This window comes from Nipponia nippon, unplaced genomic scaffold (genome assembly GCF_047370975.1).
Source record: "Nipponia nippon isolate SJK-2023a ecotype South Korea unplaced genomic scaffold, ASM4737097v1 scaffold_8, whole genome shotgun sequence".
Taxonomy (NCBI): domain Eukaryota; kingdom Metazoa; phylum Chordata; class Aves; order Pelecaniformes; family Threskiornithidae; genus Nipponia; species Nipponia nippon.
Window position 1 is genome coordinate 7,673,672 of NW_028262402.1, and position 15,345 is coordinate 7,689,016.

Genomic DNA, 15,345 nt, shown 5'->3' on the forward strand with positions numbered 1-15,345 from the left:
GTGGGATTCAGGCGTGTGCTCTGGGTGAAGCATTGATCCATGTGGGGAGAACACTCTGTCTTTGTGAAACTAGAATTGCCAGAAGGATCACACAGCAAGATGCTGAAACACCGTTGCAGCCAACCCCCATCCTCAGAAGTGCTCCCAGCAACCTGCAGCTCCCACAGGTATCGGCATACGTTCCCTGGCTCTTCCCGAAAACACTATGCATCCATCAGGTTCTCTTGTTGTTTTGACTTCAGGGAACTGTACAGAAGAGCAATGTTTTTGTGGATGAAAGCCAGAGAAAGGCCAAAATGCCAACAACTGCGTGAAATCTATAATTTCATACTGTGTTGAACTCCCGGCTGCCCTCACAGCACTTCTCTTTTGCAAAAATTATTTACTAGCAAATGTGTTTTTTTTTACAAAAGTATTTGCATTTATAGGAGACATACAAAGAAGAATTAAAAGAAATAAAGGAGCTGATAAGCACCAAATATGTAGCTTATTTTGCAGATTTATTTAGGTAACAGACAGTATCAATGGTTTCTTGTCAAACATTAAACATAATGCTAGAAGTTGCAGTTTATTCATGCAATGCAGTGTTATACAAGCACCGTAAATGACTGATCTCAAATCACTATCAAAACGCTGAAGCACTGTGATGATTATTCAGTGAAAATAAATAATTACGACATTTCCGTTAAAAATAGCATTGTACAAATCTTTATTTTTTAATCACCTCAACATTGTAGTTAGTTTGCTTCCCAGCCCCAATTAAAATATACAGAGGTAATTCTGATGAGCATACATTTAAGTTTACATCCTGAAAACCCCGAATTCTGTCTTCTTCGTAGGTGCATTTAATGCTGCGCTGAGACTGAGGCCCAAGACCAGTCTTGTGTCAGCTGGATCAATAATTCCGTCATCCCATAATCTAGGGGGGGAAAAAAAAAATCAAATAATAATAATGAAAGGAAATTAACATATACAGTGGGTAGATTTTCAAGCACATGAAACTGGAGAAATAGTTATACTAAAGACCATGGACTAAAGAGCTAAATTATACTTGAAGCCATGGAGTTAATTCACCTTAACCATCAATCCGATGGACTGGTGTGTATTACTCTGTGGAATTTGTCTTCTAGAACAAAGCATAGATTTTGGATAAATGAAGAACATCAGGTCTACATATTTTAAATGAGATTCTGGATTTTTTATTTACAGCTGTCAGGTGAGGATGATGCAAGTGTTTATTCTTTCATCATAGAACCAGAGTAAATTTCAAGTATTTCCAGTATTTCTTGTATTTATTTTTTCTGAAGTCCATTTCTAAACAACTGTAAGATAATACCCTCCTTAACCCAGCCCTGAAGGCAATTAAATTATGAATGAGTGATTACCAAATTCCCAAGTCCCCAAGATCACAAACACTGGTAAATAGTCTCTTTGATACTATCCAAAAATTAAAGTACTTGTGGCATCAGTTCTCAATGACAGCTCCATCCTACCCAAAATAAAATCCATGTCAAAACCCCCAGCAGGCCACAAACCTGTAAATATTGTATAACTACTACCTCCCCAGCAAGATATTTAAACAAGGTACCACACTGCTCCTTGCAACCCAGTCTTGCTTAAATAAGCATGCACTTTAATCAGGGTCTGCAAAACATATGCCCAGTATCTTTGGCTAAGACAGTGATGCTTGTCCTCCATCCCATCTTTCCCCACAGAGACTTATTTTGCATTCTTTTTTGAACTTACTTCAGTGTTGGTTAATGTTTAATTCTTTGTCTGTGGAAAATTTGAAAATACAAGAAAGGGTCATGAATAGGGAGCTAAGAGAAAGCATAGCCATTCCTTCCTAACTGAAGTTTCCAGCCGCAAACTTCTAGCTGCAAATTCCCTGTTGTTTGAAGATTAATTGAAGAAGATCTATTAGACAGGAAATTATGTATTTTGCACTCTTCTCTCAATAGTAAATGTGCCAACCTCACCCCCAAAAGAAAGAGGACTGCAAACTGTACATAAATACATGCTGATAAGCTCAAGGCAGCAGCCGACACTTCCGAGTGTTTTCCATCCTTCTTATTTCAATAATATTCATCAAATCAGATACAAATATTAAGAGACTGACAATGTATGCTTTTCATTTCACTACAAATGCATGTATCTATCCTAGGATGCACAAAGTGGAATTGTAATAAAGGACACCTGTAACAAGATGAGGCATGAAGGTTGAGACTCAGCTTAGAAGCCTGTTCTCCAACTAGCAGAGAGAGAAGGAAAGAGATACTCAACTCAGAAAGAATGTTCTGCTATAAATAAATCTTATCATGGTGCTGCTCCCCAAGTAGAGGAGGCTGTTACCCTAAATGGGGCACAAGAGCAAAGCTGAAGTACAAAAGGAGAAGGAGGTCTGGAGAAGGGAAGACTTTGCTGTTAATTGGGCAAAATTACACTGTTTCTTTTTGGGGACTGAAAACAAAAGCTTGATTAAAGAAATTTTACACCGCAGTAACTGTGGCACTCACTGACCTGGCTGACAGGTCCCAACCAGCATAGAAAGAAGTCTGGAAAAAAAAGAACGCCTTTAAAGGAAAAAAAAAATGCTATAAACCCAAATTACAAATATAAGGAAACTGTAGATCTGTCTAATCTGTTCTCATTTTACGATTCTCAGTATCTCCTTTCTAGTGGGCTAGTAAGCCGTGCATTGGAATATTCTAACAGCCACGCTTGCGTCTGCACCGAAGTGGTACTAACAGCAAATTCTGTTGCGGAAGACAGACAAGAATTGTCTATATCATATTCTGGATAAAGTGCATGATATAAGCTCTTGCAGTCTGGTTCCTGTGAACAATTCCTCTCCTAACTGTAGCTTTAAATTCTATGTAATAACTCACTAAAATATTTTGGCATATTTTAACAATACTCCATTGAAAAGAGACTTGGAGTAAGCGCTTCTTACCATACACCAAAAACAATTAGAAGCTTTTTTGTTCAAAATAATAACTTGGTTTTACTGAGACTTACTTAAGAGTTGTTTGAATTCTCTTGTTTTTCCCCAAGATACTGGTTATACCTGTTCATATAATCTAGCATGACAGAATAGCCAAGACAGAATACTTCCTATACTCTCAGCATCATGAACTACGCGTTACCAAAGTTCAATGCATTTGCTTTTCTTTCCTTTCCTCCTTCTTGTATTTTAGATCTTGATTTAGTTTTGATGAATATAGTCAGATTAATCCACCGAAAGGATGGAGAAGATCCCTATTAATAGTGAAAAGGAAAGTAGTTTTGTGAGGTCAAATCAACCACAGTCTCTTTGTTTTCTTAGGACTGTGAAAAAAACAACTGTAAGAACAATCTCAAATACAGTAATTTATTTTTAAGCCATTTGGGGTTTTTTTTGATTTACAGGTTTGTTTGCTCTGCATATCAACTTTTTTTTAATGAACAGTTGCAATTAACTTCTTTATTTATGAAACACATTGAACCTGAGTGAAGGAATTCATACTTCTTAAAAGTGTTTAATAAATCTGCTAAGGGCCTGGGGAGGGCAGGGAAGAACTGAATCAAAAAGAATCACCAACTTAACGCGGTACCTTCCAAGCTGCAACTTCCTAGTGACTACCACTGTAATAAACACTTGCAAACATGAAGCACATTTTAATGGCAGATTTGGTTTTTTTGTAGCAACACAATTAACTTATATTGACAACCACAAAGATTTTATGTTGCATGGAAGTCAAGCTGCTTTCATACGGTCACCCCTGGCTTCTGCTTCTCTTTGTTTAAAGAAAACTACATTCTCTACTGGGATGTAACATTAATAATTAAACTATCTATTAAAACCCCATTGCTAGAACATGAGTCACAACTACACTCATATTTGTAACCGAGACACTGTGAGTAAAAGAAATGAAGTCCCCAAAAGTAAAAGTCTCATGTAATTTGTTCAGATGCAAACCACTGAAACCCTTTTAGAAACCTGTAAGCAGATTAATATAACTCATTAGAAAGGGTGCTGCCTAATGACTCCTGTTAATTAAGACTGCTCACTGTGAAAGGTTCTAATCAGATAATTGATTAAAGTTTGATTAGAAAATACAACAGCAGGGAACAGTATTGACGTCCTGTACATAACAAGTTATAATTTACAAGCAAAATTATATAAGCAAATAGGGAAATTTGCTTGTATTTTAAGATCGTGAGAGCGTTTTCCTTCCCTCTCATTATTACTGCTAAAAGCTTGATTCAAAGCCTAATGAAGTCAACTGCAAGGGTCACATCAATCTCAATGGACATTAGGGGTGAGGCAGACTGGTCCCCATTATCTTAGCAAGAGGACAGTGTGAGGAAGCCTCCGAACTGGCTGCCCCTGAGCAGTAATACAGACAGCAAGTTTTCTGCCCATCTACAGAATCATAGAATCGTTTAGGTTGGAAAAGACCTTGAAGATCATCAAGTCCAGCTGTTAACCTATCACTGCCAAGTCCACCACTAAACCATGTCCCTAAGCACCACATCTACAAGTCTTCCAAATACCTCAAGGGATGGGGACTCAACCACTTCCCTGGGCAGCCTGTTCCAGTGCTTGACTACCCTGTCGGTGAAGACATTTTTCCTAGTATCCGATCTAAACCTCCCCTGATGCAACCTGAGGCCATTTCCTCTCGTCCTATCTATCCATCATGCTTTCCTCTCAGTAATGCAAAGCTGTTTGTGGGAGTTCTGTTGTTGGTCTTTTTGGTGGAGGGATCTAGTTAGCATCTGACAAAACCAAGGCTGTCCAGATTCAGTTTCAATACAGCACCCTGATATCTGGTTGACGGTCAACTGTTTTTTTTTACCATGCTTGGGACCAGAAGAGAAGCATCCTTTAGAGCAAAGGGGACAGGTTACTTCTTCTCCCTGACCTACGGCAAATGATTGCCAATAAGCAGCTGCTGATGTTGGCTGACAAATGGGTCGGCTCCAAGGTATAAAGTGGCTAAATCCCTCCCTCAGGTACATTATTTGCTACAAAAACTGTAATCCTACTTCATCTCATTGTTTCTGCTTGGGCAGTCTACTCCACAGCAATGAGGACTTTTGACCTATGGGTCTGAGATCTTGCTTAGGAATTAGCAATAAATGAAGGAACAAGGCACACACATCATAATATTGGCAGGAAGGCATGAAATCAGGGCAGAAAAAGGAAGAATATCTACCGATATACCCAATTATCTCTACAAGACAGCAGAGAGCAATTAAGAACTCCTAGACAATACAGACTGTACCTACGTGGATTGAAGAGAGAGAGAAACCAGCCTGGACTGTCCTGACCTGAGCCAGTCACACACTGCTCTCAGAAGCACTCCTCCGTGAAAAGGGGCATTTCACTTTCATTGCTTTTAGCCAGATGAACCTCAGCGGGATTTCAGCTCTGACATTTGACTTCATGTCTCAGCTTGGCTTATTAGCTTGAGTGCAGCATCACATGAACCCAACCAACCACATGCAACCCCGACCCACGCTAGTTCTCAGCCAGCTCACATCTGTGCACGTTAAGTTTCCCTTCCAAGCTACAGGCACAATAAGAAGTACGTAACTACCCTGCTTTTTTAAATGAAGGACAGGACGCCTAGCATTCAGAGCACTTCCTAACCCCTAGGGTAGGCAAACATAGGCTATTTAGTGAGGTGCCTTCTGGATTTTCACCCTACCTTCACAAAATGGCTAGATATTCTGGAAACATAAACTGGTAAAAGTTGCTCAGTAGAGAGCATAAAGCTGGTGTTAAATACTCAAGTTTCATGTCTAAAAATCACTGGACAGTATTAAAAATTTAGAACCTGACTTTTTAAAATTCTAGCCTTAATCTTACATGTAAAACTACTTTCTTGCAGATTAGTAACTTACTGTTGTAAATACTGACAATGGTCCATTGGCGTTTGGGAGAGGACAAGTTTTTATATCACTAATACACTGAATACATTGAGTGTTAAATAAATCCAATTATTTTCAATCATGAGTACAAAGAGACTATGACTCTGTTTCCAGTGCACATATTAAAAAAAGCAAATGTAAAAGCAAAAGATCAAACCATTCATCTTCTCCTCCATGGTAGGGATTAATTTTACATACAGTTTGACTAATATTTTTCATGTTATTATATCAGTGGAAAATTCTTTTCCTTAAAATCTAGTTATAAGAGATGACAATATGTGTTTTCATCTTTCCTACATGCCTCAGAGCACAAGGTTTTGTGACACAGGTACTAGGTTTGATCTTTAAGGGGTACTAAAAGAGATAGCACAAAAGTTTTTAACAGTTAACACCATATCAATTTGGGGAAAATCCTATGTTTTTTAAATCAATTAAAAAAGATTAAAAAAAAAAAAAAAATCAAAACCAGTGTGCTGCCAGAAAGTCCACGTCAATAACAATTCAGGATTTCACAGAAGTATCCTCATTGATTATATGTAAAAACCCCAATAAACTGTAACTTAGTAGCAGTGGGGGTTGTACACATGCATAAAACCTCAAGAAGCTGACAATATCTATGACTCGGCAACACTGCCAGAAGCAGAGACCGAACAGTGACGAGACTAAAACCCTCCCTAAATCCATGACCCACATGCTATACAACTGCACCACTGAAATCTGCCCCGAGAACACCACAAGCCCTGTGCTACATATCCTGCTGAGAATACTTGTCCCATCACAGCACCAGCCAGGGCGAAATGGCAAGAGCTTCCACTTGATGAAGGCACTCATTTGATTAAACGTTAAAATGAGTATCAATCCCCCAGGTATGATTATTTCAGTTAAGTTCATTCCACTATCCCAACAGAAAACAGAGTAAAAGCTACCATTAATTTTATATCTTCCTTCAGATCATGATAAACAATTAATGAAGGAGCTCACTGGTGCTATGCTGCTGCTGCTGTTGCTGCTGTATCAAATTTATCATACATGAGATTAAGCAGGTATCAAGCTAGACAAAAAGGCCCCCAAACTCCTTCTCTTATTGGCATCTCTATGACATTGTCAGAGTATCTTGCATCCACCCTTTCACATAATTTCTGCCCGTGATGCCCACAGTCAAAATTTATCATATCCCAACAACTCTGTACTCAGTTTGTTTCCAGACTTCCGAGCTTGCAGGTAAGAAAACCATCAGCAATTCTAATTTCAGCTACACAAAAACATACATACAGCAGACTCCAGAGTTGTATGAGACTAATATTATTTCTGCAAAGTTAAAAGCCATAGAGGCACAGTAAAACCCCATTATTATATGCTACCCCCTACCATGATTAGCAGCTAAGAGCCTGTGGAGAATTAGCTTTTGGATACCACAATCAGAAAAATGTCCAGGAAGATCAGTACAGACAGGATGAAACTAATGTAGAGTAACAATCAGAGGCCAAGAAAGTCTCCAAGCTAGTTTCCAGAGGTAAGAGTCAGGATGCCACCTTTCTTCATTAGCCTAACTAGTTCCTGGGCATTTACTAATATTCTATTAACCTGAGCACAAAATGCTGCAAAGGACTTCTCAACAAACATGAATATGCTGCACCCATCAGCTAATGCCCTATCCAAATTGCTATCACCCAGTACAGTCACCTACCAAGATCATGACCTGAGATTTGCAAATGGCTTCAGGTCTTCCTGAAACTTCCCCTTCACCACTGGCTTCTTCAACTTGCAGAATCCCACTAAAATGAATTCTTCCTAACACACATGCAGCCACTCATTACACTGTTCAATGGGCTTTAGAAAGGTGACCAGATACTACGCTGGGGAGAATGACATAAAACTTATCCAGAATAAAATGCATAGAATATAAACTCCATGCTACCATATCATTACTTACAGACCCAGCAGAATAATTCCTGCAAGTGCTTGCCTCTTCTGAAACAGTACATACTACAAACTCTCCGAGACAAGACAGACAAAACATTGATTTGAAGATTGTTGTGTTGTACTCCTGCACATCAAACACAATCTTCGTTCCAGATTGCTCTGTTCTGCTGTTCTTTGCCACCAAGATTTAGATGTTATTGTTATGTCCTGTGATTACAATTAAGTTTTGGAAAAGTAATTTATATGTTACCTTGCACTGGAATAATAAGGGTTTCCTTCCTCCTCGAACCTCCTAATTATTGGATCCTTCAAAGCTGCTTCATCTGCCTCAGATAACTAAAAAAAACCCAGGCAAATAAACAAACACAGATAAGATATTCTTTAATATTTTCTTCCATAATGTCAGCAGAGCTTTATATGCAGCATCAAACTTGAAGAAACTGCCTAAATGATCTCCCCAAGGTTTTTCCCCCTTTTTACACACAATTATCAATTTAGCATATTTGACAATGAAATTAGAATACCACTTTTCAAAATAGGTGGGTGGGAAAAGGAGAGTGAAAATATACTTAACTGAGTGTAAGAATAACTGGGGATTAGCATCTGAAAAATTACTGAAGCTACTGTATTGAATAAACGCTATTCTGAGTTGCCTTTGGCAAGATTTTTTAATAAAACGAGTCTGTGCTAGTCTAACACTGGGCTTTTCTATGATCCAGAGTGGTCACCACTGTAATTCAGAAAATTTTCAAGTTTCTAACACATTTTAGTGACATTAACTACAGTTATGTTTCTTAAACTTCTTTCTGGGTATCATCCTTTCCATCTTAGGGATTTGGGAAATTAAGACAGAGAGAGATGAGGGTGAATATATTCTATCAAACAAAAAGCCCAAGTAAAGTGTAGAAAAAAGAACTGCTGAGATAACATGTACATACTGTTTCATTGTTCTGAATAACTACTCATGATAAATACAAGCAGATTTAAGACATCACAATAAAATCACTTCTTATGGGACCAAGGCACCAGTGTAAACATAATCCATGTAATTTAAAAAAAAACACAGGAGAAAAGAGTGTACAGAGAAACTAGAAAAGATTATTAAACAAAATGCCACTAATTTTCAATTAGAATGTTGAAATGAGTCAAAACCTTTTCCAAACCTCTACAGACTTCTGCTGTTATAAGTTTCATAATTCTCAGTGACTGAATAATTTGAAGATCAGCTTTCTATAAAATTGCCTACTTCAAAAATAACTGGAAAGATACTTCATTCTCACATACTCCTCCTCATACTCCCAAACCAGGGAGGATCCCTGGCTGCTCATCTTGGGCAGAACTAATAATCTGGTGCACAAAATACAAAAAGATGATGATATGAGAAATACTCCTCTTTTTAAGCAAAGACAAGAAATGCCATGAATGATCTTCACATTTAGAAGGTGCAAACAATAACACTTCACAAGTGCTTCATGTTTGTCAATGCAGTAGGTGGCACTGGGAGAATGACAGTTCATTGGTGTCTCACTCTGTAACATCCTTTTTTAGCTCATAAAGCGAGCAACTCCAGTGAAAGAGTGATATGATAATGACATTACTGCAAATGAAAGAAGAAAGATGTACCTGTTTTCCCTCCCTTGCTTTTTGGTCCTTAGCTATGGTAGCTAGAACAGTTGCAGCTTGCTCCCCTCCCATCACCGATATGCGAGCATTTGGCCACATATAAAGAAATCTTGGACTGAAAAAAAACATATTAAATATTAAAATAAGACATTGCTTTATTTCCTAGTAAAGAACTAATTCTCACTCAGCTAAGAATTCATTTTTATGCACGACAATCTTACAATGTATTGGTTTTTAAAGAATGCAAATTAATGTACTTCAATGTGAAAATTCTGCTCATTTCCTATATTCAAGCACCTTAAAAATTTATTTCTTTCTTGAGTCTCTTCATCGCCCCCCCCCCCCCCCCCCCGAAATTTTTCTATTTGAAAATATCACCAACAACTTCAATACTATCAGGGACCTTGAAAAATGAAAAAAACATTTATGTGAGTCATGTCCAAAGGGTAAAAAAAAAATAAATCCTTAGAGGTTCTGCAAACGTTATTCATAAAACCAGGCTCATTAAAGTGAATAAGGGTTTTTTACACAAGCTGGTACTCTTCATATGAATGCAGAATAAAGGACCAGCACGTACTGCCTAATGATTGGTTAGGACTGTACAATTTTTCCTCCAAGAGCTAAAATGGGAGGCAAGCATGTCAGCACCTTTACGTGTTAGAAGATCTTCATCACCTAAATCAAGGTTAATCATGAGCCTATCAATCTCTACAGGTTTGTCAGGTTGTTATTTACTTATAACCATATTCACTGTAAACTGTTTTGTTTTCCAAATAGCACAACTTCTGCAAGAATTTCGATAGTTTTTCAGAATGGTACTTCAAGGTTATGTGCTCTTAACTTAGTCACATCTCCTGTCATAATTTGAAGTAACACTTACCTATATGCTCTTCCACACATCCCATAGTTTCCAGCTCCGTAAGAACCACCAATAATCACTGTTATTTTAGGTACATTGGCACAAGCTACAGCAGTTACCATCTTTGCACCATCTTTTGCTATCCCTCCAGCTTCATATTCTCTACCAACCATGAAACCTAAAGAATTACAACATAAAAAAAGGCTCACTAACTTTATATTATTATACTCTGCTATATGTCATACTATGTGCTTTATAGCACATGCAGAAAAAACTGAAGAACAAATCATAAGGCAAGGCCTTCACCAGCTGCCGACAGGCTGATTTCAGAACAGGCTGGAGATGTAGGTACAACAAAGCACACAAGATGCTGTCTAAAAGTCATAGCCTCAACAGTTAACACCAAAGCCTACAACATAGTGAAACTTCAAAATATTGAGCTTATTCACCTGTAATATTCTGCAAAAACACAATGGGAATATTTCTCTGGCAACACAACTGGATAAAATGTGTACCCTGTGGAGAGGAAAGGGAAAAAAAGTAAGCCATTTAAAGTTGGATCAGTGAAGCTACCACTACCAGCACTCTGAAGTCTGTGACAAGTCTCCTTCCACTGAAGTCCATGGGAGTGTTTGCATCATGAAGTGCTGTACTACTGCTTCATCCAAAGTCAACTGCAAAACATGCATTCACTCTAGCAAAGTAAGAAAATGCCAAAAACGTGGGAGTCCAAGGGTAAAGCAGAAATAATATCCTTAAAAAGCATTACTGCTGATATAGAAAAGCTCAATTGTTTTGACTCAGCCAATATGTAGTTAAACCACAGACAGCTTCACAGTGTGGCATATGACATCAAGTTTTGTCAGACTGTGTCATGGAAATTAAGACAGCCAGTCAGAAAAAAAAATCCTCCCCATTTCCTGTACAAAAGAAAATTGTTCTCTGAAATTGGGAAAGGCCCACATACACTATTTGCTCATGGCCCTGCCAATTGCTGTAACACTCTTTCCTTTCTCTCAGGGCAGATGCCCTCTCCCCATTTTCTAGGAAAAGACCATTTTCCTAGCAAAGACACAAATAGTAGATTCCAAGCCTCTGTTTCAACTAGATACAATCTAAATCAATAAAGTTCCTCAGGTTATTTACACACTGCTAGTAAAAAAAAAAAGGTATGTAGCACAGCAACTGAAAAACCACTAACCTCTTCACAATACAAAACCAGCGAAATTTATGTAAAGAAAACGAAAAAGAGAGAAAAATCATAAAGCATAATGGTTAGCTAGTTTTTTTCAGAGAAGGACTCAAAAAGCACAGTGATGATCATGGGAAAAAGATGTGTCACAACTCATTACAAAAAATGGCGAAGAAAAAAAAAGGAATATTGTTAGATTATGATGCTTACAGAAGCAACATCATCAACAAAGGTCTCTTTAGAAGCAACACAAGTGAAACTAGACCATCTCCTCTTACAGGACTGAGATGCCAGCAAAAGCCAGCAAAGACTCTGCACATTTTTTCATTGGTAGGAAAAAAGTTGCAGTACTACGTTATAAGAAAAATACTGAAAGCATTAGGAATACTGAAAGAATTGTTTTCAGCTTGGAAATAACTCTGTTAAAACAAATGCTAGCCGAAAACAATCTCACTCACTGCAGTGCTCCAAGTTGAAAGTATTCCTTCAGTACGTGAAACTCAATTTCTCATGTATTATTTTATTACAGCAATACATCAAGTAAAATTACTTCCTTTCACCAAATCTCTCATCAAGGCTTCCTCTTTTCCTATAGATTTTCAATATTGATTTCCTCACCATTAGCTTGAGGAGCCTGCTGGAACAAAACTACCATATACAATTGCTATTACAAAAAATTCAACTGACAGCAGTTTCTTGAAAAAATAAAGAACTAAACCAAACAACACAGAACAAGGTAAGTAACCACTCTGCCATACCCAGAAACTCTTTATCGCCACCAATGTCCCAAGCCCAATCTGTAAAGCACTGTTAACTGTAATGCAATCACAATACTCCAGCTAAGATGCCCTTTAATTCACAAACCAGGTATTTTAGTTCACAGATTTTATGAGACTGCACATGTTTTCACTCATTAGTCTAAGCCAAGAGCTGCTGCAGCAAAGTATAGAAATTAAATCTCTGGTAAACCAGTGAACCGAGTACTGGAATCCAGGTTTAAAATTTTCCAATTATTACAAAAACAATGATGTCATCTATTGTGGTACGTCACAGCTTAGATGTTAGGAATTATAACTAATAGGGTGTTTTATGCAATCAGCACTGACTTCTCTTGTAATAGCTGTACGTTCCAGGACTATTTCAACTGTGCTGTATTCACACAAACTCAAACGCTGCTTTTCTAACTGTATTTTCCTATTGACCTATCTACTTTGTATCAGAAAAATCGACAGAACACTGTTTCTAAAATATGGTAAATTATTTTTACAGCTTATAAGCTATTCCCTGCTGACACGAAAAATATAGAGCCAGTCCACTTTCATTATCTAAAAAAGTTCCTCATTTCAAGAGCAAGTTTGCCATTGAGAAACAAAACTTCTGGTGGACAAGAGGCTAATAATCTATTTATTTACCTTTTTTGCTGACTCTGAAAAAAGAACTCCATTGTTTCCAATAATTCCTACTGGATAACCAAATATTCTTGCAAATCCTGAAGGAGAAAGATGAATTTGTAAGTTTTCACATATAGTTATTTTACCATAGCATATAAATGTAACGCCTTCTCTTGGTAACAGAAACTGCTACTCTTTTGAAGAAAAATGTTATTAAAAATATCAATGGGTGAGCCAAACAGAATGAATCCAACTATGAAACCACTGGGAACATATACAGAATAATTATAATGTAGTTCTCAATACCTGTAATTAAAGTATCCCCATACAAGGCTTTGAATTCATCAAATTTACTTCCATCTACAATTCTAGCAATGACCTTAAGAAAAAAATAGAAAAATAAAATTAGATTCCTAATCCTTCACAGTTTATAATTTTTTTAGAAAGAAAGACCATGCCAACATATAACTTAAAATAAATGCTTTCCATTTAGAGAACATCAAGCAGCCCACCATGTAAATAGTCTGGATGGCAGGCAAAGCCCATATACTTTTTGAAGTGTGATTTATCTACATGTTTATAAAAAAAGGAATTTCAAGATTAAGAATATTCTAACTGAACAGTTTAAATGACACAGGAACAAAGTTTTCCTCATTAGTTAAATTTAAAAGAGAAACTGCAACCTCTGGTTATATTAAACATTAATCAATAGACTCACATTTATAAAGAGAAAAATATATATAGCCATGAGTCACTTTCTTAGAGATAAGTTTATTTCCAGCTTTGCTTACGTTTGTGACATACAAAAATAATGAAGATCTGTTCTGAGGTTTCTCTGAGATGCAAAGGAGCCATTTTATATAAATATAGATCCACTGCTAGCAAGACATTTGCCAGAAGATATTTATTTAAACTTTAAAAGAACATAAATCCAAGCTATTTCAACTTTCGAGAGCATCTTTTTTTCCCTTAATGCAAAGCAAGTCCTAGTAATTTCAAAGTATTCTAAGAAAGGTACATACTAGACTCTTTCTGAAATAAATGCTCGGTTGGTAGTGAAAAAGGCTCGGAATATGGGATTCTCATAACAAAATATGAGAAAGGATGTGGTCTCGGATGAAGATATCAAGGCAGATAATTACACCAGACCTGCAGTAGAGTACAATGGTTTCCATAAGTGGTTGGGAGAGCACTGAATTGTTTGGGGTCCTATACTCCATAAATTTTTAAATATTTGATCTTTATTTTCACGGGATTAACAGAAAAAGCTATCACATCACTCAGCAAGCCTATAGAATGCTTTGCCAACACAAAGTTTCCTGTTTTCTGGCAGCTTTTTCAGAACGTTATCAATCTCACCCTTGCTTATTCTTTTTAAAAGTATAACCAAAAAGCATTATATTTTCAACATGTTATTGCCATTGCAATGGATCTGCTGGGCAAAAATATAAAACATTTAAAGTTAAAAGATTTTATGAAATTTAAATATTCACTATATACCCCAAATCAGATTTCTGCAGACAAACTATGATGATATAAAGAGTGATTTCCTGCAAGAAAACTGAGTGCATGCGTGTATGGGCATGTGGATCTTGCATTTATAGTCATACCTCTTTGACATCGAAATTTCTTTTTAGCTGGTCGCCAACTATTCCATATATTTCATCAGCAGGAAATAAAGGCTCTTCTGATGGTTCTATAGTCACCTGCAGCAATTTAACAAAACAATTTACACAACAAAGGAATTATTAGTCTACATTATGACTTAAAAAACTAAACAACAATTAATTTGCCAACTGCTTTGAGCACAGTCTTCTCTTCACCAACCACATCAAAATGCCTGTACTGGCTTGTCCTCATTTTGCATAAAGATAAAGTTTCTTAAACTGAAGGTCGATAACACTTTCTCACTGTTATCTTTGTTTTTACTCCTGCGTATACCTCCATACGTGCTCCACTTCTTCCATGTTATCAAAAATTAAGTGACTTTTGCTGATTTTCCCCCCGTGTCCTATTAGGCAGGTAGTATTCTGAAAAACTGATGAAGATTTTTGCTACGCAACTGAGTACAACATCTTGCCTTCCTCCAGCTGCTAAGCTTTAATCTTCAATTCATCCTCTCGTGTCTCCTGCCAAAATAAGTTACGGCAATTCTTCCCCCATATGCTATCCATCCTGTTTTCTACAAGGAATTTTTAAATCAATACAATGCAATGACATGATTTAGGTCTATCCCCTCAGTTTTATACATTTCATTAATAATCATAGAAAATATGTATTCAAAAAGATTCTTTAGCAGGTATGTAATTTTAAGTCCATAGGAATGATCATGTGGGCTTAAAATTAAATTTTAACCTTGCAAGATGGGGTTAATCTTAAAGCACAATTCTGTGATTCTGCAGCACTGTTCTAGTTGCTTCACTCTTGCAAGTAATCCC

The 15,345-nt window shown here is 37.0% G+C and overlaps 1 protein-coding gene across 2 annotated transcripts in view; it reads right to left on the reverse strand.

Moving 5' to 3' along the window:
- Positions 1-479: 479 nt before the first annotated feature.
- The window catches only part of MCCC2 (methylcrotonyl-CoA carboxylase subunit 2), a 38,402-nt gene continuing 23,536 nt past the window's right edge, over positions 480-15,345 (reverse strand). For both annotated transcript variants that reach the window (XM_087742208.1, XM_087742209.1), the window contains exons 10-17: positions 14,518-14,613; positions 13,214-13,286; positions 12,929-13,005; positions 10,774-10,840; positions 10,346-10,502; positions 9,466-9,580; positions 8,093-8,178; positions 480-919 (exon numbers count right to left, since the gene is read on the reverse strand). In XM_087742208.1, coding sequence (XP_087598334.1) covers positions 802-919; positions 8,093-8,178; positions 9,466-9,580; positions 10,346-10,502; positions 10,774-10,840; positions 12,929-13,005; positions 13,214-13,286; positions 14,518-14,613 — 789 coding nt within the window. In that variant the 3' untranslated portion in view covers positions 480-801. The remainder of the gene's footprint in view (positions 920-8,092; positions 8,179-9,465; positions 9,581-10,345; positions 10,503-10,773; positions 10,841-12,928; positions 13,006-13,213; positions 13,287-14,517; positions 14,614-15,345) is intronic.